At 47.3% G+C, this 26,382-nt stretch overlaps 1 protein-coding gene across 1 annotated transcript in view; it reads left to right on the top strand.

The window, feature by feature from the left end:
* Positions 1-25,366, top strand: part of LOC114584653 (syntaxin-binding protein 4-like) — a 44,956-nt gene extending 19,590 nt beyond the window's left edge. Inside the window, 17 exon segments of the mRNA XM_028706684.2 lie at positions 18-103; positions 1,502-1,628; positions 7,135-7,276; positions 8,024-8,130; positions 8,771-8,924; positions 10,620-10,692; positions 12,455-12,552; positions 12,938-13,034; positions 14,332-14,459; positions 14,928-15,020; positions 15,325-15,390; positions 16,688-16,876; positions 17,157-17,273; positions 17,754-17,803; positions 18,258-18,397; positions 21,054-21,111; positions 24,457-25,366. Of these exon segments, the coding sequence (XP_028562517.2) occupies positions 18-103; positions 1,502-1,628; positions 7,135-7,276; positions 8,024-8,130; positions 8,771-8,924; positions 10,620-10,692; positions 12,455-12,552; positions 12,938-13,034; positions 14,332-14,459; positions 14,928-15,020; positions 15,325-15,390; positions 16,688-16,876; positions 17,157-17,273; positions 17,754-17,803; positions 18,258-18,397; positions 21,054-21,111; positions 24,457-24,565 (1,834 nt within the window). The 3' untranslated portion in view covers positions 24,566-25,366.
* The last annotated feature ends 1,016 nt before the right edge of the window (positions 25,367-26,382 follow it).

Below are 26,382 nucleotides of genomic sequence, written 5' to 3'. Positions count from 1 at the left end.
TTCTTTTTGTTGTCCAGGAGAGAATTTGCAGAACTGCTGGAAAAATTCGGATCTCATAGCAACACAGGTTCGGCACGCAGCTCACCAGTTCTCCATGGTGGGGGTCAGTATTTATTATCTTGAGTGAACTGAACTAGCAGTGGAACTAGGAAAAAAAGAGGACAAAAAACCAAAACAGTACATACTTAGGGATGTAAGATATTGTCATTTTCCTTTCCGCCCTCTCTTAGTCATTGTTTCTCTTCTACTGCAGATCAGCTTTGGCCTGAAACTATTTTAACCATCTCACTAACCACTATGAGCTCAGAACCTCTACAAGTTCTGACTCTGTGTCTGAATTGCTGCTAGACTGAGCGGTCACCCCCCCCCCTTTCAAATGAAGTTTTATTAAAAACTAATAACAATGATTTTTAAAAAATGAAGTTTTATTAAATTTTGCACACTGTCCAACTTATCACAGCCCTTGTTGCTGCAGTCAAATGGCTCAACAGCTCTTTATGCTTCAAGCAATTCAGACACGGAGTCAGGAGTTGTAGAGGCAACAGTTTAGGAGCTGGCTCAAACTCAGGGCTCTAAAATGATGGCTGGAGATCAGGAGACAGCAGCACCTGGGGCTGTCAGATAGAAGCATCCAGGAGGAACTCCTGGACCACCAGAGCCTATAGGGCTGGAGTCCCCACCCTCATGGGCACCCGAGGAACCAGATGCCTCCCACTGCATGCCACTGCTCCCGTGGTGAGGGAGCGCACTTGGAGAGAGGCTGTGGGAGGAAGCAGGAGTGTGCTGGTCCCAGGGGGGTTACTGTGCAGCATGGTCCGAGTCCAGTCCAAGGTCGAGGGTGTGGTATGGAGTCTGTCCGTCAAGGCTGAAACAGGGTCCAAGACAAGGAGTCAAGTGTGGTCAGGAACTCTGGCAGAAGAGCAGGACAGGATGCCAGCAGGACCAGGTTACCAACAATGTTGCTCCCACAACCTGGGACTGGGCTGGCTGGCTTTTATCTGCCCCGAGGCATAGGGCGGTCCTGGTCCACAGGTGACTCACCTCTCCTGGCCTGGAGGCGAGCACTCCTCCTGCGAGAACTTAGTTCCCTCCGCCTCTCTGCCCTGAGCCTCTGCAGCTCAGGAGAGGCTGGAGGGTTGCCGGACCCAGAGGCAACCTCAGCTTCCCCTGACGGGGCTGAGAGTGGAGCACCTGCAGGCAATGGGTCCTTGATCACCTCCGGAGCCAGAGCAGATTCAGCTGGTGTCTGCTCCTGAGGATCCGGCACAGGTGAGGGCTCTTCAGGTTCAAGCCCCAGCCCCTGCTCAGCTGGTCCTGGAGGCGGGGACTCCTGTGTAGGCTGGGATTACTCAGGTTCAGCCTCTGAATCCGATTCCCAGGCCATCACAAGGAGTGCCCAACGTCAGGCCCTTCCTCCATTCTCAGTGTGACTTGAAGCTTGTTGATGTCCAGGAAAGTCTCTCATTCACCTCCAAACAGCGTCCTTGGCTTTGTTCTTCAGGCAGGTATTTGGAGAGTACGTCCTCGGGGTCTTCATCTCGTTCCCAGAGCCCTTTGTTGCTGAGCCCGGCAAATTCCCACGGACCACTGATTGGGAATGCAGGACACTCGCCACACCCACCATCGCAGTACGTACTTCATTGTTCTCAAGAGGTGTCAATGGTTGGCTGCAATCCCGTTGGATCACCTGTATGTGCTCGTGTGCCCCATCACGTGTGAAGCATCCTAGTGGTTGAGAGTGTGCATGCGCACACATCCTCCTCGTGCAAGCTGTGCAGCCGTTTGTGTGGCAGACGCACCTCTCGTAAGAATGGATGGGCCACATTCATTCAAGAGAATAACCAGCATGTTAGGAGAAAGGACTTTCACCCAAGCCTTTTCCCTGAGGGGTTAGCTTTCCACATGCACAGAGTTCTGTCTTTGTTTCACATTGCAGAGCTTTGAAACACATTGACTTGCTCTGCAGTGTGGCAAGGCAAAGGCTAGCCAGGGTGTAAGACCAGGTGAAGTTCTGGCAGGAGACAAGGCAAGGTGGGATGAAGTTCCAGCAGAACACAAGATGGATACCGGGGGGACCAGGTTTCAGGATGGATACCCAGCTCAGGTGGTGCTCTGGGGAACACAGAACTCTGAAGTTCCTCCAGTAAGGAACCAGCTGCAAGTGAGCCCTATTATAGCAGGAGCACCAGGAGCGGTCTCGTTGTTGGTACCACACACCCATTTCCAGTAATCTCCTACTGTGATGGAGTGGGTGAGCCTCAGGTCTTCCCGGGTCTTCTACAGTCCTCCAAGTCAGACAATGGCAGTGTCTCCTTTTTGGGCCAAGAAGGGGCACTGACCCTGTGGGTTCATCTGATAGCTGTGCTTCTAGGGTAGCCCCATGCTGCCTTCCCCCTTCAGGCTCACAGTCCTCACCTCTATTTGTCTCCTGGTCCCTGACAACTGTACTCTTTCCACTAGCCACCTTAAATGGAAAACAGTCCAGCGAAGGCTATCTTACCTCTTATTTTCCTGACGTTTGGATGGGCCTATCATAGAGCAATAGCAAGAGTAGTTTGAGACAGAGGTATGTGGAAGATCCTACCTTGTGGACATAGCAGGAAGGATCTTGATGGAGCTTTGGGGTTCTTTCTGCACCACGAGACTATTGGACTGTTTAATCTCACGTGCCTCCCGCTAATTGATTTGCGATCCTCGATTAGCGATTTATGGCCGCCCGGCACACTTCCGCACGGAGCTTTCAGTCACGTCTCAGCAGAGTTTCACACAGCGGTGTAAAACTGTCATGTTTTTCGGCTCAGCTTGCAGACGAACACACAGAGCACAGGTTTGTCTATTTACAGCCGTTTATTTCATCATTTTCTCAGAAAAATCCAGGACTGCTTGCAGCCATTACCAAATTGCTCTTTTCCCCTCACAACACAGAGTGAGACTGACAAACTCCTCCCAAACTCCTCCCACCTTCGAAAACTGACGTCAGAATGGTGGCACCATGGGAAAAACTTAACCTGTTAAGTTCCAATCCCAACACCCCCCTTTGCCGCCCATTCTGACATCTTTCTCAGGCACCTGTTGAACCCCTTCAACACTCCCAGAATCACACTGTGCGAATCTGGCCCACGCACTTGTTGCCTGGTATCTTTCAGGTGGAACGCCCTTTGTTGAGCGACTAGACCTTCTGGGCACAAACTCAGATGTTACCTCTGACTCACTGCCACCAGAAGATGTGTCCTCAGCATCACGGGATTCCCCCTCTGACTTAAAACGTTTTCGAATCCTTTCCATTACACTCACAGGAGAACTGGGCTCGCTTTTGGGTGTTCTTTTTACATCTTGTGGAGAAACTACAGATACCTCCTCCTGTTCCTGACTTTGCTCCTGACTTTGGTCAGCGATCTGATCATCATCATCGGATTCTGAACCCTGATCGTGTACCTGGTTCTCATCATCGGGATCAGCCTCTGTTTCTCCTTCCTCCTCAGAATCAGATAGGCATTCTGAGAGCAGATCACGCTGGACAGCAGTTTTTGACCTTTTCTCCTGCTCATAGAACTCAGCGTGCTTACTGATCAGTAACTTACTCTGATCACCTGATGGAAATGCGAACCTCCATGCACTCGCTGCTGGCTCATACCCACAGAAGATCATTTTCCGGAACTTGGATCCATCTGGCCCCTGCAAAGCAGTAGGTACCGGCACAGATGCACTTGCACCAAACATACGCAAAAAATGAATCTGGGGTTTTCTGCCATGCAACAATCTAAAAGGTGTGTCACCTACTAGCGTATTGTAGGTACGATTCCAGGTGAAGCTCACATACTTGATTGCCTCCAGCCAAAACCTTGGAGGCAACTCAGAATCTTTCAGCAACACCTGTGCAGCCTGAACCAGAGCCTGGCGTCTCAGCCCTGCCACCCCCCACTGATTGGGTGAAGTCACTGAGTGACGTATCCCTTTCTTGCGAAAGAACTTCTGCAAAGCAGAACCTGTTGACTGGGCTCCGCTATCACTGGTCACCGCTTGCACTCTGGTGGAAAACCTTTGTTCCACCTCCTCAATCCATCTTTTGATCAGCTGTGCTGCATCATCTTTGGATTTGAGACCATGGGTCCATGAATTCTGTGTAAAATTGTCCTGCACCGTCAGCAGATACCTGGCCCCCCCCAGACTTGGTTCCTTTACAGGACCCCACAAATCTATGTGGACCAGTTCAAAAGGTCTCGTGGTTACCCTCTCCACTTTTGGATAACTGCATCCTTTTACCTTTGCCAGTTTGCAAGTTTCACAATTTATAGCATATCCACATTCTGCGATGTGACAACCTTTGGAAACCTCCGGCAGCACCTGTAGTTCTTCTAGAGAACCATGAGCTGTTCGTGTATGCCAAGCATGGACACATGAATCATGATTGGGAATTGTAGCACGCAGTGCTTGTGCTTTCTCAACCTTCCCATCACCCTCCAGAGGCGTTTTAAGAATGAAGAGATCATTCTGCCCCTTTTTAACCTTGGCAAGCATCCTCCCTCCTTTGGAGATTGTGCACACATCATCCTGAAAACAAACCTTAAATCCCTTTTTCAGTAAATAAGGCACAGATAAAAGACAGTGGTGCATCCCAGGAACGGTACAAAACTCCATCGTCTCCTGTAAAGCAAGCACATGCACATTTACATAATTATTGACATTCCCTCTCTGTCCATTCGCAAAAAGTACAGTTTTCCCAGCCGGAATTGCCTTGCAATTCCACCTCTCGACAGCTGGTGTCTCTGGAATCAAATTGCAGTTAGCTGCAGAGTCAATGATAAGATTTAACTCTGAGCTTGTCTCACAGCTGTCTTCAGACAAAGCCAGACTAGCCGTGATCTGATAAGTCTCCTCCTGGCTCCTGGCACGTCCACCAGCCTCAGTTGCACGCCTGCCTGTCTTCCCAGGCCTGTTGCCATGGAAACCCGACTGGTTCCCATGAGAGTTCAGTTGATTGACCTTGAAGCCTTCCTGTGCAGCTGCCCTCGCCCTTTGTGGGCAGTCTCTTTTAAGATGGCTGTTGGACCCACACGTATAACACCGACGAATGGAAAAAGCCTGAACAGAGCTCTCATCTGGCCTGGCCCCCCCCTTGCTTCCGGCGGAGCTGCCTGCGCCAGACTTGCCCTCCCTTAGGCGTCTCTCCTGTTCGTCAGTCAAGCGTCCCGTGACGTACGCCAGAGTCAAATCCTGCGGACTCATAGACTCCAAAGTTAGACATAGATTGTCATAACTTTTGTCCAGAGAGCTGAGCAAAATATAAACCTTCAGCTCATCTGTAAAGTTCACCTGCAACAGCCGCAGTTCATTAAACACAGAGAGCATCTCTGTAACATGCTGTCTTATGTCCCCACCTGGACGCAGCTTCATTTCAAACAAACGCCTGGTGGTGTGGATTTTTGCACCAGCCGTGGTCCTGTGGTGCACTCTTTCAAGAGCAGCATAAGCTTCATGCGCAGTGTCCAACCCCTCCACATGGGGCAACTCTGAACCCTCCAAACTGAGCACTATAGCTCCCAGGGCTTTCTGATTTCTCCTCTGCGAGGCATGCGCATCTGCAATTGCTGCAGCTGCAGCTCCGGCGGCTGGTTGAGGCAGTGGAGGCCTTAAGACCGCCTCCCACAGACCCTTGGCTACCAGCCAGGCCTTCAGCTTTCGACTCCATTCTGCCCAATTCTTGCCGTTTAGTTTTTCAAAAGGCACGGAGAATGAATCATGGCCGTCCGCCATCTTTTCCCGTTCTCCCAAGGGGCCCCAAGCTTACTCACAGCTTATCCAGCACCCGTCCGGAGAAACGATTCCCTGCTGCTCTCAGCTCCTTGGCTCCACAGCATTCAGCAACACAGGCAAATCTCTGCGTTTTTTTCAGCTTGCTTGCTTGCTTCAGATTCCGGCCTCCCGTTCTCCTGCCGTGCTTCTCTGCTTTACACCGCAGATCAAAGCTTTCGGCAGCCACCAATGACAGTTTTACGATCGGTGATTTAGGTTACCCATAACCTATTGGACTGTTTAATCTCACGTGCCTCCCGCTAATTGATTTGCGATCCTCGATTAGCGATTTATGGCCGCCCGGCACACTTCCGCACGGAGCTTTCAGTCACGTCTCAGCAGAGTTTCACACAGCGGTGTAAAACTGTCATGTTTTTCGGCTCAGCTTGCAGACGAACACACAGAGCACAGGTTTGTCTATTTACAGCCGTTTATTTCATCATTTTCTCAGAAAAATCCAGGACTGCTTGCAGCCATTACCAAATTGCTCTTTTCCCCTCACAACACAGAGTGAGACTGACAAACTCCTCCCAAACTCCTCCCACCTTCGAAAACTGACGTCAGAATGGTGGCACCATGGGAAAAACTTAACCTGTTAAGTTCCAATCCCAACAGAGACTATGTGAGCCAAAAGGTCATTAGGTGAATTTGTAGTCTGAATGTGATTTGCCTCCTGCCTCCTGCTATGACGGCTAGCCATAGAACCTCCATGTTCAATGGCAGTCTACTGCTGAATACAGTGGTACCTCCGTTTACGAACTTAATTCGTTCTGAAAACCCATTCTCACACCGAAAACGTTCTTAAACTGAGGCGCACTTTCCCCAATGAGGCTTCCCACCCCCCGGTGCCCTTCCACCGGTCAGCTTCTGTTCGTCTTCTGAGGCAAAGTTCGCTAGCCGGAACACCTACTTCCGGTTTTGTGGAGTGCGTTGCCCGAATCATTCGTTAACAGGACTGTTCTTAGACTGAGGTACAACTGTACCAGACGCTGCAGAGAAACACTGTGGATGGGCTATTGCCCTCATATTCTTCTTGTGTGCCTCTAAGAGGTACAAATCAGAAGGGTAATAGCAGCATAACAGAACACCAGCTTTGCATGTAGAAGGACCTGGGTTCAATCCATGGCGTCTCCATGTAGGGTTGGGAGAGACTGGGCAATATAATGTCTGAAACCTTGGAGAGCCACTGCCAGTCAGTGTAGACACTACTGAGCTTGGATGGACCAGTAGGCCTCTCCCTATGTTTCTCATGGCTGGTTGCCGTTGGATACAAGTTCCTTGCCTGATTCGGCAGGTTCTTCTTAACATCTTCCACTAACCTGCTACCCTCTTCCCTTGCAGTTGCGCCATCGAATCTGGGATCCAGAGCATCTCCATAGCAAAATCCTCTGGGCTGGGTGTGACCATCGGAGGAGGGGCCAACCGGCCGGATGGACCCATGGTTTACATCCAAGAGGTGCAACCAGAAGGCGACTGTTACAGGGTGAGCTGAGCATTTGAACAGCTTCAGGGTGGCACTGCTATATTTCAAGACATGTGCCACCTCTCCATCAAGCTCCATCAAGCCCTTGGGACTCTTCTGAGTCCACAGCCCCTCAGCAAGGAGTGTGTGTGTGTGTGTGTGTGTGCGTGTGCGTGTGCGTGTGTAGAAACTAGCCAACCACACAAAGGAAAACCCACATCCACTGCTCCACCCACTTCTTCCTCTGACCCCACTCACCATTGAGTGAGTTTTAAGCAGACTGAACAGCAATAGATAACTCCTATCCTCAGGGACGGGATCAAGTACCCTCCCAGAAGATAGTTCTGGTCCCTCACCAGTTTTGGGGATGGTGGTAAAAGGGGGGAAAAGACACAATGCTGTGATGAGCAGAGCAGTTTAAACCTCTTCACCCTGGTAGAGATACAAATCTCCACCTCCCCGATTACCAGATTGATCATGTGATGAGTGAAGTAGGCAACAATAGCCTCTCTCCTCAGCTTAGCCATCTCTACATGTGTGTTATGTGTGTGCTGCATGTGCAAATGTGTGGATCGGTGTGGCCACATCCACCACCAGCATGCAGCCACCAGATGGTTGGTCAAGGGTGAGTGTGACCCTCAGGCCAATAAAGGTTAACTACTCTAGCGAAGGACGACTGAGGAAATAATGTGGTCCTGATTCACCTCACTCCTCCATGTTCCATGAAGCTTGATCTCACAGAGATATCCTTCTCTGGTGTTCTTACAGGATGGCCGTCTCCGGGTAGGCGACCAGCTCATCGCTGTCAATAAAGACTCTCTGGTGGGGGCAACATATGAAGAGGCCAAAAGGATTCTTGCAAAAACAAAATTCAGGTAAAGGAGACTTTCTGAAAGCCCTTTGGATGCTAATGACGTGGTGCTGGAAAAACCGCAAGTGGGGAACGGCCTGGGCACTTGCAGGTTGAAAGTCCACGTGAGGTCCCCTGAGGTAAGGTGGCGAGACTCAATGAACTCACGAAGATCTCACCCAAATGTTCTCCATTTCCAACAGGATTTGATCTTGGCCATAATCCTCATGGATTATGCCGTTGAACAGAATTGAGATAGCCAAAGCTGCCTTAATTCCCACTTCCAGATCAAAATGTCAATCTCAGTACCCCTTTTAAAAAGTGCACTGCATTTAAAAATGTGTCTACAATGAGGTTGGCTCCAGGCAACTGAAGCATGTTCCCCTTGCAAGCTTATGCTCGTTTTTGACAATATTTCAAGGAACAGAAATTCCGCAGCCCTTCAGGCTGCAATGTCCACACACATGTTCACAAAGCCACATGGGGCAGCACCACAGGGAAGAGGAGTTTTTTTTTTTTTTTGTCTGTGTTTGGCTACAACTGGCCGCCATTTTGAATCAAGATGGCAGACGGAACCTTTCAAAACTGTACCGATATTTTGGCACCTCAGAATTCCCAGGTATGAGGCTGTTTAGTTCTAAATTGGTTTCTCATTTGATTTTAAGACATGAGGGAAACACTGAAGTGGCCTTTATTTCCGGAAGAGGACGGTTCCATCCCGGACTCTCAGCTCACAACAGCACCCATTCCTTGCCGACGAAAGCTGTGGGGAACGGCCTGGGCACTTGCAGGTTGAAAGTCCACGTGAGGTCCCCTGAGGTAAGGTGGCGAGACTCAATGAACTCACGAAGATCTCACCCAAATGTTCTCCATTTCCAACAGGATTTGATCTTGGCCATAATCCTCATGGATTACTTGTTTGGGGAAAGAGGTGGCATATAGCAGCTTGGGCCCACCTGCCCTCTCCTTGTTCAGGGTGAGGGTGCTGTCTAGAGCTTTCCATATGATGTCTCTTCTATTTAAAAATAGCCAGCTTGCTGTTTTTGCAGTGGGATCTTTCTGAGCTGCCTGGAGCACACTCCTGTTGACAGAAGGGTCCTAGACAGGGCAGGGAATTCCTGGTAGTATTGCTAGCAAGCTTTCCTCTCCCCACCCCCACCCCTTGGATAGCAGGGATTTTACTATGAAAAGCACCAAGTCTACGCCACAAAATATTCCCTCCCTCCCCATAAATTTAGGAACTGTGATTCCGAATGAGGAAAAGACAAGAGTTTTGAAACAAAATTCTCCAATAGTCCTTTGAGGCTGCAGTTCCCAGGATGCTATGGACAAATGTTGTGACAAACTGGTCTGTGGTTGTAGTCAGAAGTGGCTCACCAGGTGAAGCAGAGCTGCTTTGCTGGCTCTCTGGAAAGTGGGCTGCTGTTGCTTACCAGGAAGAGCAAGGCAGTGGGGAAGGTGACATGGTGCCAGCACAGTGATGCAGCCAATCCAGCACTCCTACCTGTGAGCTTGCAGCATGCGACCTCACCCCTCCTCTGCCTTTCTCCTAGTAAGCAGCAGTGATACCCCTGATGGCATGCTATCATAGCCCCACCTCATCTGGTGAGCCACTTCTAGTGTCATGTATTCAGGGTCCCCATCCAAAGTCAACATGACTTTTTCTTCTGCTTGCCCTTATGATCACAAACACATTTGCTCTTCTGCTTGTTTCTCTTAGGTAGCAAACACTCACATGATGTTTGAGAGTGGCAAAGGCTGCTTGAAAGATCCTTCTCTGCTCTGCAAACAGACTCAACTTGTTTTTAGTCTTTTAGCAAGCTCTGGTGTGTGTGTGTGGGGGGGGGAAATACCCCACATCTTCAGTGTGGTTTACCATTGTGACAGTGCCTATTGGCTAATGTCCATGCCATCACCAATACACTTCCTTCCTTCCCAACCCACAGCACACATTTGGTGAGGGGAAAGAGATATATTATGCAAGCAAACTTGGACAGCCCACCTGAAGAATGACAGGGTGGGCAAAACCTTAGGCTCTAACCTTGGTCAGTGGGCACATTTGCAGACTGAAGGAACTGTTGTGGGCACCATTCAGAGAGAGAATGCTTCTTTCCGCTAGCATTTCAGGGGGGTCAGGAGGCTCTGAGGACCTCAGGGTGTGTACTTTTGTGCTCTTGGGCACCGTGTTTCCAATCCCCACTATAGGTAGATTCACTTGCCTATTCAGTTTGCTGGACTGTATAGAATGTATCCAACTCAGAGTTGAGCCAGGGAAATTAAAGAATCTGTTAGTCGTGTTCAGTAATTTTAATGAATCTACTCTGAGTAGGACTAGCATTGAATACAACCCTGTTTCCACACCAACACTTGTGAAGCTGAAGACCCTTTGTGGCTGCTCAAATGGCTTCACTTTATAGTGGCCCCAAGGGAATCGTTTGCGTCTCTTTTTTGCCTTTCAGGCTCTCAGCTTTTTCCCAGTCCAACATGTCTTCTGTTGCATTTCTTCTTTTCCAGAGCAGACACGACAGTCCCTTCCCTGTGCCTTCTCCATCTCCAGACATCTGTCCGCCAGAGCTCACCGTTTCCGGTAGGGGGACTTCCTCAATGGCATGTTGAACCGGTGGAATAAATCAGCCCATCACTCCTTCCAGTGTGCTAAAATAAGCCACTGAAGTCCTTCCTGGACTGTACCACTGCAGACCTCAGGGGGACAGGCTGCACATTGTAGATTGTTTTCCTGTACTGTTCTTATCTACACATGGAAATCTAGCTTGTAAGGAGAAGACTAGGCAACAGGCCAAACTAGATGTGATCAGGGAAACAAAGAATTTCTTTCTAAGTTGCTGGTGGATTTTCAGGAGGACTTCTTTATATTTTTTTAAAAAAAATCGCAAACTGCTGTGAAAATGTGGAGAACTGAAGTTTGGGGTGGGGGACTGAGAAACTAAGATAAACTAAACTTGACTGATATGTCCATCCCTACCTCCTGAAGGTGGCCCTTCCCAGGTTCCATCTGAACAGTGTTAAGTGGCTGGATCTGGCTGCCCATTTTGTTTCCCAACCTGACCCTTTCTTCATGTGAGCGCAGCCCTCAACAGAGACGGGCACTGCTGGTTCAAAGAAAGGTTGCATTATATTGGTTGAGTTATATTTGGAGTGATCTCTGCCACAGTCAGGGTAGGACTCCACCTCGGTCTAGCCACAGACAGAAGTGGGCTATCAGAGAGAGAGAGAGAGAGAGAGAGAGAGAGAGAGAGAGGAGATGGGTGCCAGCTGGCCTTTAGGTGCACCTGGGAAATCTGTGTTCTGATCTAATGAGCAAAACCCCCAGTTAATCCCGATTAGCAAGGAGGCAGAGGGGGAGTTGCTCTGTCCTTGAACCCGCCTGGGCTGAATGGTGGGTGACAAATCCTGCAAACCCTGTCAGTTCCCTCAGGCCACATACAAAGCCCTTCTGTGCTTGGCAGGGACTGGCGGAGCTCAGGATTTAGCTGGATTATGCTTGTGAGGGTGGCTCCTATGCCGCTTCTTCCAACCTTCCTGTGAAACACCCTCCTCCTCACCTGAGAGGTGCAGCGGGGTGGCCATCAGGAGCTGCCTTCAGGGTGACCTTCCACCAGGCAGCTCTCCACAATGGGAGACAATCAGCCACACACAACTGCCCAACAGCAGGGCCAGCTGGTGTTCGTAGCCCCCTGGCAGGGCCGGTTGCTCTGCTTAACCTCTAGATTGTAAGCAGAAACTCTTCCGTTAACTTTGTAGTGCTGTCGGGTTTAGGTTTGACTTGGAGTGCAAAGAAAAACTGCAGTAACAATACAAGCATTACCAATGCCACTTCCACCCCAGCCCATTTCTTCCTGGATCCTGTCCTTTACCCTTCTCTCGGTGTGGTGTAGTGTAGCGTAGCGTGGCGTGGCGTGGTGTAGTGGTTAAGAGCAGTGGACTCATAATCTGGTGAACCAGGTTCGCTTCCCCGCTCCTCCACATGCAGCTGCTGGGTGACCTTGGGCTAGTCACACTTCTTTGAAGTCTCTCAGCCTCACTCACCTCACAGAGTGTTTGTTGTGGGGGAGGAAGGGAAAGGAGATTGTTAGCCGCTTTGAGACTCCTTAGGGTAGTGATAAAGTGGGATATCACATCCAAACTCTTCTTCTTCTTCTTTGCCTGCCTCCCCGCTCCCCCCGCATGTGAAAGCAAGTGGGGATTTAATTATGCACCACAGGAATTGGGGGGGGGGGGCAGGGAGAGAAAGCAGAGTGCAAACAGTCATTTATTTTTTAGCACCCAATGCAAGGAGCAGGCATCCTTGCATTGCTAGTGTACATGAACGGTGACTTCTTGTCTTACAGCTCCTGTTTCCTCTTCAAACCAGCGAGCGGTTCCAGCCACCAAGCCAAAAGTGGCCCTGGATCCTCACATTCGCCTCAAGGACGGCAAACTTGAACTGGTGAGTCTGACAAGAAAGTCCCACTCAAAACAGAGGCCACATTCACACGACACCCTATGACGCCGCTTTGGACCGTCAAGGCTCCCCCATCAAATTACGGGAGCTGTGGTTTGCTAAGGGGGCTGACTGTTCTTAGGGGATCCCCTCCCAGAGCTACAGTTCCCAGAGTTGTTTAATACAGTGTTTCCCAACCTTGTGCCTCCAGCTGTTTTTGAACTACAACTCCCATCATCCCTGACTAGCAAGACCAGTGGCAAGGGATGATGGGAATTGTAGTCCAAAAACAGCTGGAGGCACAAGGTTGGGAAACACTGGTTTAATAATCAATCCCTCTCCCCATGGAATTCTGCATTGCAAAATTCGCTGCTTCTTTCCCCGAAATCAGATGCTGCAATATTTAAGTCTCGATGTGAACGAGGAGAAGAAGAGGCAGTTGCGGCAAAGTTTGACAACTGACTCTCAGGGGACAATAGCCTATGGAGGTGAGTTTCAGCAGTGTGGACTTGATACAGTATTTATTTTATTTTTCTTCCACTCCCATGAAGAAATTGGGGGGGGGGGGTACTGATGGAATTAGCTAGAGCAGTAGGAAGCATTGCTGGCCCAAACTGTAGCCAGAAAACGTAGGCAAGGGAAATACTATCTGAGAAAAGCTTTGCTCAGCAGCTAGCGAAAAGTAGAGAGGTGCTGCCCTCTGTAGTTCAGTTTTGTAAACGGCTCTTTCCAGGTTCATGCAATTCTGGAAGTTTCCATCGTTAATATAGCACCTCCTGGATCAGGGAGTCACTCCCTCCCCCAAGGAAACACATTATAAAAAAAGGACAAAATCATAGCAGGGGGCATGTATGGCTTAAAACCACTATTTCTGGTGATTATAAAAGCTCAACAATTTGGGGGCTTCCTAAAAAAAGCTCAATAACTTTGTGGGTGTAAGGAATTTTACTTTTTGAAATATGGCAACCCTGATTGAGTGGGCAGCCAGCGAGGGAAGCCTGGGAAGCCCTGAGTGAGCTCCCCTGTAGGGCAAATGGGAAGAGCGAATGAATGGGCAGGCAGGTGGCCCAGGCAGGCCTTTCTGCACTCCCACTGTTGTCATCGCAGCCACTGGCAGGGGGAAGAGGAATGAAAGGGGGGAAAGTCACCAAACCAACACTGTCCAACAAAACAAGGTGATGGTGTATGAGATATGAGTGAACATGTGCAATAACCAGGATCTGAGACTGAAATATACTCAGAATCGAGTGTGAATTTCATGCTCTTTATTCAGCTCATAGTAGCAATGAATGAAACTTTTCCCCAAAACATCTAGCTATATATACATTATTTACACAATGGGCCCCGCGTGATTGGCTAATTCTGGGCTCCTCCTGTAGGCCAATCAGGTCGCTGATTCACTTCCACCTGCAGCTGGATTGGGTGGCTCCTGCAGACCAATCAGACTGCTGCATTCTGGATCCTATTGTTGTAGGATTCAGCTCCTGTCCCATGGTTTGGAGACATGGCTCTTATGGTTTGGGACATTGCTCTACTCCCAGATGCCACTGTTTGGGACAGCATCAGGGAAAGTGATGAAGGAAAGGAACTGGCAGCTCCTGGTTGGCCTGTATGCCTGCTACAGAACTCATCCCTTAGAGACTAAACTTCAGCTTTTGAAAACCATGGCTTAGATTTGTTTCTGAAATAACCTACTGTGGATACCAGAGTTACTGCTGCACCAAGAGATCTCATCGGTCTCTTGCCACTGTGCACCTCTTCTAACCCTTTCCTTTTCCATCACAGACTTCCTCCAAGCCCTGAGGGATCTGCTGCCAGAGGAGCTCGAGGAGGCTGGCCTCAATTCCAATTCAGTGCTCTTCACTCAGCATGAAGTGGCCACCCTACTGGACACATCAGCTTTCCATTCTCTGGTCAGCCTTGGGCTAGTCCAAAGTTTCTTCTTCCTTTGCTCCCAGCTGGGGAACTGTGCCCATCTTCTGAAGTGTGTGTGTGTGCTTACTTAATGATAGCCAGTAGTGCAGTGCCAAATTAAGACATGCATAGTCCTTTCGTCATAGTCCACACCCCCTCATGGCCATACATCCTTCGAACATTCTACAATAACCTTATAATTATGCAGTAATAATAATTGGGGATGCATTGCAATGATCGGCGCAAACAAAAATTTTATGGCACAAGTTTTTGAAAACCACAGTCCACTTCATCAGTTGCATGAAGTGTTATTCCGAGTTACATGATTATGTACACAATTTGGGGGATGAGATCAGAAGGAAATGAAACACCCATAATGAGTGTGTTAGTCTTTAAGGTGCCACAAGACTCTTTGTGACTTTCATTGCAACAAGAGTAACACAGCTGCTGGAAATCCTTACTTACAGACTTTCGACTCCGTCAGTTGCAATGACAGTGAAGAGTTGGAGCAGCTACAGCTGGAAATGACAGACCTGCGGCAAGAAGTCCGGAGGTTAAAGGTGAGAGGCTCACCCAGGTGGGTTTGATTCCACGCATGTTGATGCCATGCTCACAAATGTTGAAAGACGCCACAAGCTGCCATATACTAAGAAAGGCCATCTAACTCAGTATTGTCTGGCGGTTTCATACAGGGGACTATTCTTATTCTTTCCTGGAAATGCAGTTGAACCTGAGGATTTCTGCATGCATTTTTTAAATGGATGGTGAAGTTGCAGATCTGTCCAGGGCAGTGTTTTTCTTTGGGGTTGGGCAGTATTGCCTGGCTGGCTGGGTGAGTTTGTGACATTGCAATCTGTCTCCTAGTCTCTCCTGAAGGAGGTAGAAAGCAACAAGAAGTCCATGGAAGATGAGCTCCAGAGACTGAACCAGGTCAGTGAAAAGCTGGGTGATTGATTACACTCTTGATTTTTTCATTGGCATTTTTTGTGCAGGTAATTAACAAGAACACAGGAAGCTGCCTTATACTGAATCAGACCATGGGTCCTACTATCTCATTATTGTCTGCATTGTCTGGCAGCGACTCTCTTGGGTACCAGACTGGGGACTTTCCCAGCTGTTGCTGGAGATGGATGCTATACTACTTAGCTGTGGTCCTTCCTCAGATGGGCAGAATTGCAGTCACAGGTCACAATGCAGAAATCCAGATGAAAAATGCAACTAATACCTAACTATCTAACTAAAACATATACCTCGCAATAAAAATAACTTGAAAATACTTTATTAATTCTTCCTTAGCTTATATGAAAAGCAGATCAGTTATTTCTATACAGATTTATAAGCACAATGTGACAAATAATGTTGTAGCAATTACATATTGCTACTCGTCACCCCAGTGGTGAGAGATTCCTGGAATGCCAGGGCTTACCCAAGGTTTGGTTTCCTGGAATGAGAGACAGCAGAGACTGTGGTGTCCTTATGATATATGGCTTTACTTACACATATATACAACCTGAGCATAAGATTTGGAGGAGGGGGTCTCACAGCATTAACACCCGAACAGATCTTGCTTCTCCATTAGTCAAAGCTGTGGATCCATCACAGATCAAGTATATCTTTGTGTCTAGCTTCCAGCCTGCTTTTTGCATAGCTCTCTCTCTCTCATACACACTGTGCATTGTTCTTCTAGGTAGCAGCTAGGTGAGTGTGGTGGAGAAAAGGCCTACACATTAGCCTGGAGGGAACCATCTCTTAGTTGTAGCTCTTGCAACTTAGCTAATCTTTTTGGGATGCTGATGAGGACACTTAAGTGGCCCGCTAAGGTCATTGTCTTACAAAGAAACTTGTCTGTCTAGTATTCCTAATAGAATCCTCTCTTGAGATTTAAACCCTCGCTAGGTATGGGACCCCAAGAATTGGAAGGGAATCAGGGCATCATTCAGATTGATAGCCCCTTCCCCACCCGACAAAGGAATAATTCTGCTACATTGATAATGTCTGTTTTCCCTTGTCTCTTTTTAGACCAGTTGTGTAAAACTTGAAATTTAGTGTTTGTGGGATTCTTAAAATTTATTCAGAAGCTGTAGCTTACTTAGTTTCGGTATAAATCTGGTCCTCGTGATGCGGAGTATTATTGATGGACATGTAAAGGATATGGTTTCAGGAAAAGGGAAGGGACTGATTGTTGCACTTTGGGAGTAACATCCTGCTTCTGTTCCCCCATTCCCAGAAGGCACTGGGCTTCCTCTCAGAGAACCGAACCCTGCATAACAAGCTGCAGGTAGCAGAGGTGTCCCAGCGGCAAGCCCACAGCGCGGAGCAAGATTACGAAGAAGTGATCCATTTGCTGGAGGCTGAGATCACAGAGCTGAAGACTCAGCTGGTGGGGAAGAAGACGAAACAGGTTTCGGAAGCAGAGGTCAGTCTGCAGTGAGAGGAGGTAATAGAAAATGTAATTTTCTGGAGTGTGGGGGCAGATGGAGTTGGTCAAGTGAGCCTATATGGGGCAAGACAATCCTGGCAGTCATAACGTTCTTACTGGGAAAGATGAGGAGAGGGATGGCAGCCCATCCTGCTGGCTGTCAAGTGAAGTCCTTGCCTAAACTCCCATGCTTTCTCCCATGGGAAAGCCTATTTTCCCAAGACATCTTCTTCTGTCTCAATCCTTCTACCCTCTTCTGCTTCTCTCTCCAAAACAGAGTGATGTCCTAGAGCTGAAAAGGCGCTTGTCCCTGGTTGACGGGCAGTTGAGAAAGTCTGAGGTCACGCGGAAACGCCTGGAGATCCACAATAGGAAGCTGCTCTTATTTGTGCAGGTGATGTGGCAGTGCCGCCCACTCTCGGCCAACCCACCCCCTAAACAGTGCCCCAGCAGTCTCGGCTTTTGTAGCTGGAGTCAGTCAGGGCCCTGCCCTCTCAGGCCAAGTGGAAATTGCCTATAAGGCAGGAAGCAGGTCTTCCAGGATTGACCGCAAAATGGTCTCTGGCCCCTTCTGCAGCCTCAGCTTTCGTAGCTGGAGCTTTCCTGGTACTGACATCAAGCTGACTGGTCAGTAGTTGCCTGCGTCTTCTCCCCCCACCCCTTTTTGAAGATGGGGACAACATTAAATGGCTTTGACTGACTTGTCTAGATTGTTTATTTTGCTGTGGATTGACTACTTGTGATCAGAAGTCAGGGCACTGACTTGACAATGAACTCAACAAAATAAATAAAAAACTGCACTGTGATTGATGTGAGATTTGTTCCTGTGATTCTGAAAGCCATTCCCCCCCACTCCATTTCTGTTTTCACACAGAATGCCCATAAGCTTTTGAGCACATCTAGCACATTACCGGAGGAGAAGAGGTAAGAATGGCGTGTGGGAATTGTTCTTCCTCAGTTGCTTGTGTCAGGTGTCTTTGAATTGTGAGCATGCCTCCTGTTTGCTTGGGTGGAGGGGTAGGGATGTTTGTGTGTTTGTGCATGCATAAAAACTTCTGGCTTTTGTGTGACTGGGATGTAGCTGACTGTACAAAGCTAAGAATCACATTCATTGATCTGGCCGCTTTTTGTGCTTCTTCTGTCCACCACCAACATGTGCCCCCCCCCCCATGAAGTTGCCCACGAGGGCATGCAGCCCTTGGACTGCAAAAGGCCCTCCCACCCCCCTTAGTGTGGTGGCCTGCTAAAGGCAACCTAGTGAGTTTGTGGCTCAGATGAGAGTGAAACCAGGTCAGGATGGTGGGGGCACTTCCCTTGCTTGTTTAGCATGTCCATCTTAAAGAAAAATGGAAAACAAGATCTTTTTTTCTCTTGTAAGAGCTGACAGTCAAGCAGATGAGGATAAAACAGGAAGAACAACAGAAGCTCCTCTTCCACCTCCAGATCTTGCAGGCTTGTTGATAGCAGAGGCAAAAGAACTCTTGGAGCCCATCTCGTCATCTAATGCCACAAAGGAAGGTGAGTTCCTTGCAGCTTGGAGCTGGTTTATCTCATTGATGAAGAATTGGTACTGGCTGCCAACATGCTGCTGGCACTGGTGGCTAGTGCCGATTGGAACTGGTAATGCAGAAGCTAAGAGGCCAATGGCACGTGCAGCCAACTAACTCCAGGTTGCTCCACATCCTCCTCGGTCCTGAGTTCTACAAGACACCAGCCCATAAACTGGTAGTAAGTGAGAATGTGGGTAGGTGGGGGCTGGCTGAGAGCAATTGGAGGCTGGTGGAGTAGTGTCATCTTAACCCCAGTGAACCAGTCTCCACTGGCTACTGGGTCAAATTTAAGGTGTTCCTGCCTGTTCTTTGAGATCTTCCAGAGTAGCATTGCAAACTGTCCCATATAACATCAGTTTGGCAGGTGCAATGAAAGCAGCCCTGTTATTGTGGAATTTGGTGGCTTTGTACATTAAGCAGGTGTCCTCTGGGTTCAGGTTCAGGCACTAGCTTAAAGCGTTTTTATTTACACAAACTTACCCTGCCATGTGACCCAGCTTTCTGTTCTGTCAATCTTTGACTTTTTATGTTTTTAACCTTTGATTTTATGAACCCTGCTTTGGTTAGAACTTTTCTTTGATATGGTGGTATGGAAATTTATGTATAAATTTAGAAGTCTCTCCCTAGAGCAGGGGTGGGGAATCCCAGGCATGGGGGTCAAATATGACTCTCTAAGCCTCTCTATATGGCCCTCAGAACTCTCCCCAGGCCACACCCCTCACTGGCCCTGCTTCCTACGCCCAATTCGTGGCTGGTGCTGTGTTCCTTGAACTCTGATCATGCCTCCTGCTTCTCTGGATGGAGAACAGAGAAACTAGTCTACTCTAAAAGGGTAAAATTTACATTTGTTGCTCCACCCACTTTAGCCTCTGGCCCCACCCAGCACTGGCATATGTCACCCCACCAGGAACTTTTCCAAAGGGAATGTGGCCCATGGACTGAAAAAGGTTGCCCATACAAACCCAAGAGAGGAAGCAGCTGAGATGCTTGATGCATGGGCAGCCCATGTAATAGACATGGGGCTGTTAAACATGAGACACAAATCTCTATAGGCAATTTTGAACAGGGGTCTTTTCCAAGGTCACTTCCAGACAACTTGTTTATTAACCATTCATCCTAATTATTTTTTGAGAAGGGAGGTTTCAATGACATCAGCTGTTTATTGAACATTCATTCTTAATTGTTTGGGGGAGGTTATATGATGTTGCCTCCACCAATTGTTATCTCACACTTTTCTAATGCATTTCCCATACCTTATGAATAAGAGAGAAAAAAATATTTTGGAGGGGAGGAAGAGGGTTTGTTGTAAATGTGTGCCAAACCAACTTGAATTGCACAACTTGAATTTGCTAGTATGCAATTGAACCACCCACTGGAAACTAGCAACAGTCTGGAAGCATCCCAAGATTAAGTTGTAGCTGATTAAGCCCAGAAGATCCCTCCCAGCCTTTAATCAAGGGTGCCCTGTCCAAGGTGCTGAAGCTATACTCCTAGCCGCTGAAAGCCCTGCCCTTTCACCAGTTGCTGCATACATCTTTTGTAGTGGTTCTCCCTACCTAGGACTTGAAAGCTGCTTTAAAGAAAAAGAAGGAACACTCCCAAACCAAGTTGTACAAAACCTCACAGCACATTCTATGCCCTGTTCTACAAAAGACGAATCATACGAATTGACTCAATTTGTAGGCAATGCACTCAAAAGTCCACTTTTAGAAAACTTAGTTACATCACTGGGGTTCGTGTATTTGGGGTGAGTTGAGATTTAATTGATAAGCCAATGAATTTGAGGGCTTAATGCTGTTCTGAAAGTATTCAGCTCCCTACTCAAATGTCAGCCGCCCTTTGAACCCCCTTTGTGGAAGTTCCTTCCCTGTAATGCAGTTCAATGCCACTTGGGGGAGTGTTTGTGTATGAACACTGAAGTCACACTGGAATATGTGTTTGCTTGGTTCTTTCCTTCAGTTGAAATCCTCCCACTCAGCTGACGCAGGATAAGAAAGTAGCTGCTCCATTGCTCCATTTGTGTTTGTGCATACACACACACACACACACACACACACACACACAGACACACACACACAGACACACACACACAGGAAGCCTGCCTCTCAGGTGTATGACTGTTGATGGCTTTGGCTAGTGGTGCAGCAAAGGTACTCTACACATGCTCAGGGGCATCCAATCTTCATTGCCACACATATTCCAGGACTCAGCTCAGGTACTGAGCCCTAGTTCTACCTAAGGTTTGAGAATAGGTGGATACAGAACAATACTCACACCCCTGCTTCATGGAGATGAACACAACTGTACAATGGAACATATATTCCCAGCTTTGACACCCTGGTGGAGCTTGAGAAGGGGCTTAGAGCCAAGTGGGAGAGTGGGCCAGTGGGTTGGGAGGAGAGTGGGGTTGAGATCTTCTGTGGCTTAGATTAAAATCTGAGCAGGAGAAGAACTTTGGGGGTGTGGCTATGTGTGCACCATGTTGCTGGTCACCTGACTAGATCCTAATTTATGATGTTCAGCTGTTGATTTAAGAACTGATAACATTTAATACCAATTTAGACCTGTTTTATATTGATGTGACAGTGCTTTCTGAACTTTTACTCTTTCACTTGGGTTGACAGCTTTTCTGTATGACTGGGATGACTGTACAGCTGGTGACAGCACCCCTGACTACAAAGAGTGAGTATCTTGGCACATTTTCTTCAACAGGAAGTTGTGAGCCATCTCTGGTTTATGCAGCTTCTTCAAATCACCTATCAGAGTCTCTGCCTCTCTTACTCTCCTCCCTCTCCAAAGCATACGTATCTGTTGCATGAATGGTATCATAAAGAAATGTAGCAGCCAGGACTGACTTCTGAAATTTCACCAGGAAATCTAAAGCCAGATGGACTAGGAACTTACTCCCCCTTCCCCATTTTAAATCCTGTGCTTGCATAGTCTAGTTATGGAAATGAAGAAGAAATACTACCATTTGCACTGGACCGTCTGTGTATATGGAGTTTTACAGCATAATACTTACAAATTTTGCTGTTCATTTATAACTGTTTTCTGCTGTTTAGCTGGATTTCTTGATGGTCTTTGTAGTTGTATTATTGAAATGTGTTCTTTTTGGTTTCTATGCTATGCCTTCGGCTTAGTGGCTCCTTTGTAGTGAGTGACCAATGTCCAAATAATATAAACAAACAAACAAACAAACAAATAAAAGCATTTGGTAATGGTGAGAGGGCAGGAAGGGAAGAGAGGCAAAGGTAACATGAAGTAAATGTGAGCTCAATGCAGTTACATATATTTAGATTCTTGCCATTGGAAATGAAGACCAGGGATTCGGTAATGGCATAACAAACCTGAGATTTCAAAGCACCAGGTAATGATCCTACAACCAATGGTGCTACATGGCAAGATTTCAGGCAGATGATGGGGGTCCCACTCAGCAGAATGAGCAGAGAAGGTCCCAAATGCAACAGTGCCAGCTCACCACATTTTGAAGTAAGTATTGCTACCAAGAGACAACTTCCCTGTAAGACCAATGAGTCCAGGGTCTGACATTACCTACCTGCACCACTGCCTCTACTTGATTATAAGAACATAAGAATTTGCCTTATGCTGGGTCAGAACATTGGTCCATCTATTTCAGTTACCCCTATTCTTACTGGCAGCAGCTCTCTAGGGTTTAAGATAGGAATCTCTCCCAGCCCTTTCTGGAGATGCCAGAGATTGAACCCAGGACCTTCCACATGCAAAGCCGGTGCTCCATCACCCAGCTAAACACCATCCCCTAATCTTAGTTCTAAGATGGAAGTCTGTTTCCCCATCCTGCACCCCCTGCCAGTTATCTGAATTATTAAAGGCTCTTCAAAAATGTGGTTGAAAATGCATCCAGTTTATTAAAGATCAAACAGTCCTCTTCTTCTCATATCCGGATGATCTGCCAGACCACCCACAGCTTCCTAAAACAGCACACCCATGTCATTTGTTCTGTCCCCTGAGACTTAGATCAGCTGCTTGCAGTTTGGACCTCTGAGATGTTTGTTGATATGAACAAAAATTTGATGTGTGGGTGTGTGTCACAGACTATTAGAAACTGCACACACTTCCAGATCCATGTTTGGGGTGGGGACTTGGCCAAATGCCCTATGCAGACTCTCCTATTCTTCCCAGGCCCCATTGACATACTTGCCCAGAGGGCAGAAGGACAGACAAGTGGAAGATACTGCTCCATCTTCCCTCACGCTTGCCACTGCTTGCTCTTTTGCAGATGGGAGGAGAATAGGAAGTGTCAGCAAGGAGGAGGGCTAGGAACACAGGGAGCTGCCTTACACTAGGTCAGATGGTCAGGGCCAATAATGCTTCTGAATGCCAGTTGGTGGAAGCCACAGGAGAGGAGAGTGCTCTTGTATTTGGGTCCTGCTTGAGGTTTCCTACTGTGTAAACAAGATGCTGGACTATTGAATCACTTTGACTTCAACGAGTTGAGCGTGTTTTGCACAGACACAAATGCATATCTTCAACCACAAGAGCTGCCACAAATTAAAGCCCAATGGTTGCCATTAATCTGATTTGAATTAATTTTATAATGAAATGATTTTAGAATGTTGTATCATTTTACTGTTGTTAGCCGCTCTGAGCCCGGCTTCGGCTGGGGAGGGTGGGATATAAATAAAAAAATATTATTATTATTATTATTATTATTATTATTATTATTGGGCCTCTGGCCTGATATAGCAGGACTCTTCTTATGTTCTTATGTTTATTGGTCCATGTAGCTCAGTATTGCCTACACTGACTGGCAGGGATTTCTCCAAACTCTACTTGGAGATGCCAGGGATTGAACCTGGAATCTTCTGTATGCAAAGCAGGTGATCTACCACTGATCTATAGCCCTTTCCCATAATAATAATAATAATAATTTATTATTTATACCCCACCCATCTGGCTGAGTTTCCCCAGCCACTCTGGGCGGCTTCCAATCAAGTGTTAAAAACAATACAGCATTAAATATTAAAAACTTCCCTAAACAGGGATGCCTTCAGATGTCTCTTAAAGATAAAATAGCTGCTTATTTCCTTCACATCTGAAGGGAGGGCGTTCCACAGGGCGGGCGCTGCTACTGAGAAGGCCCTCTGTCAGGTTCCCTGTAACCTCACTTCTCGCAATGAGGGAACCACCAGTAGGCCCTCGGAGCTGGATCTCAGTGTCCGAACTATGGGGGTGGAGATGCTCCTTCAGAGATGCTCCAAATGATGGGGGTGGAGATGCTGCTTCAGGTATACAGGACCAAGGCCGTTTAGGGCTTTAAAGGTCAACACCAACACTTTGAATTGAGCTCTGATACATTGGATGGGGACTGGAAAGCTGTGGGCCTTGGCAGGTGCCTGTCCTAGTATGATCTGATTTCAGGATGCAAGGCAGGAGTTGCTGCACCATAGATAGTTGCAAGTAAGCAACTTCCTCCAACAAAGGTTGAGAAGAGAAAAACCTCTCGCTACCTGGTTTCTTCCCTGAGTGACTGGATGTGCCCGGGTCACCTTTTCTTGCTGGGTTCCTACATGAGGTTCAGTGCACTGGGAAATCCTCCTGCCCCCAAATCCCATGTTAATTAGTTGGTGAAGCTGACATAAACTGTTCCTAGATCACTTGTGGTATGATTTGGTGTGCATGCTTTAAGAGCTAATGTTCTCAATCTGTTTTACACTGTTTTGAATTCTTTTAAATAATTTTTATTGACTTGATTAATATTATTGTGCTTTTCATTATGTCATTGCCTTTGAGACTATAAAGTGGGGTGTGAAATCCCCATACTAAATAAATGAAACAAATAGTGCATCTGTAGAATCAGAAAAGATGCACGGAGAGTAAACATCTCTTCCCATGAGGCCCATTCTCACATCAGGACTTCCTGGCTGTAAACTTAGGAGCTGAGCCAGGATCCCTTCCCGCTTCCTTTGTTCTTCCCGTGTGTTCTTTCCACTTCCATCTCCTGCCCCCAAACCCCGCCCCGGAGTGACGCCTGTTTTACTTTTCCAGCCATCTCCACCAGAAGACAACGTGGCCTCCTCCTCCTCCAAGTGAAAGCATCAATGGCGATCCGCAGCCTCCAAGCACCTCCAAGGGTCCCTCTGAGAAGCCTGCATAAGTCTGCAGCCTCGGTCTGCTCCTCCTATTCCTCATTTTGTATATTCTGAGCCTGGACACTGCTTGGGAGGCAGAAAAGGAGCAGCGTGCAGCTGATGAGAAGAACCCCACGAATGTTTCTCTTCTTAAGACGACTGACTCTCCTAACCCAAATGTCCAAGGCTTTAAGTAACAATTCAGTCCTCTTGGTGGCTACCTCTGGATTGTTGCACATGAGGCTATTCCCCCTGGATCTGAAGCTTCAGAACAAGAAAGAATACCTGGGGGAAAGTGTTGCCATAGGATGTCTGAATTTCCCAGGCAGAGGGCTGAAGAACCAGTAGCCTATAGCAACAAGAGCAGCAGCCTGCTGCTGAGGGGCTACCCAGAGGCCGTTTGCATTTCTTATGAAAAACTAAAGTACATTTTTCAGGCTGTAGGGTGTTGTAGTCATTTGTATTAGGTCTGCATAGATGTCTTTGGATGAATCTCTCGTCGATTGTAAAGACGTATCTGAACTGTGTCCCTTGATTAAGGAGAAGACAACCAGATGGTTGTATGGTAGATGTCCCTGAAAGAAGATGTACAAAATACTGAAAGCAACACGGAGCATCAAATACTGTATTAAGACTGAGGAAGACTTCCCAGCTGGCCCATCTCAACGGCAATTCATTGTAAAAAGAATAAAAATTGCAGGGGCAGGCTTGGGAGAGGTGGGGAGAGAATAAAAATTAGGCAGTGGTTTTTATGTGATTAGCAAATAATATGGTAGAGCTATAATGTGAGAACACAGTTCTGGCAAATAAAATGACGATACAGCTTTTGAGATTGCTGAATTTGCAAATGGGTGTGCTGTTAGTTGGCTGAGAGTCTCAAGAAAAATGCAAGAAAGCCTGGGGCAGGAGTTTCAAATGGCCCAGTTTGTAAGACCTTGATATTATATTTGTATTTTAATAGCTTATTTGTAAGATTCCTTCCCAACCCTTCACCACACAATCCCTGAGCAGCTTACAACATTACAGTATATAGTTAGAGAAACAGATAAACTCAATGCAATTTTTTAAAAATGTGTGAAAAAATCAAAATGAAACAGAATAGGATGAATTTAGCAAAAGATGTGGGTCCCGTTTCTTAAATATAAGTGGTTGTGAATATTCAAAATTGCAGACTTCAAACTCTGGTGGTTTCTGCATTTGAATATATCAAATCTTTTCTGGTGTACCTTTGCCACTAAAACATACACCAACAGTTTGCGGCTCGATCAATGGGGGTGCAATGCTGTTTCATGTGTCCCTAGGCCACACAGCCTCTTGAGCCACACTCCCCATCAGCCCTGCTTCATATCCTCCTCCCTTTGGGTGCTCTTTCTCTTTCCTGAGGGAGGAGCATTCACTGATTCACATCTGCAAACATAAGAACAACCTGTTGAGTCAGGTCAATGACTCATCTAGTCTATCACAGTGGCTGACTAGACACCTGTGGGAAGCCTGCAAGCTTGACATACGTTCAAGGGCAATCTGCCCACCTGTGATTCCCAGTGACTGGTATTCAGAGGCATGATTCCTCTCACAGTGGAGGTAGAACTAGACTGGGATTAAGGTTGTATATATAAAAGAGTCTCAATTACCTGTAGTGTTTACACACCAGCTTGTCTTTCTCCTTCCTAGGCTGGAGACAGTCAACAGTATTTAAGAAGGACAGAAGCATCATTTTCCATTGTGTACACACTCATTTCATTTGTTCCATTGTTGCCCCTTGCACAAGAAGTTCTGCAGGGTTTGTCTGTTTTTAACCGGGGTTTCAAAAACCTGCAACATTTATTTGCAGACAAACAATAAT

The sequence above is a fragment of the Podarcis muralis genome, chromosome 14, assembly GCF_964188315.1.
Source record: "Podarcis muralis chromosome 14, rPodMur119.hap1.1, whole genome shotgun sequence".
NCBI classification, from domain to species: domain Eukaryota; kingdom Metazoa; phylum Chordata; class Lepidosauria; order Squamata; family Lacertidae; genus Podarcis; species Podarcis muralis.
This window is presented reverse-complemented; position numbering and strand designations above follow the sequence as displayed.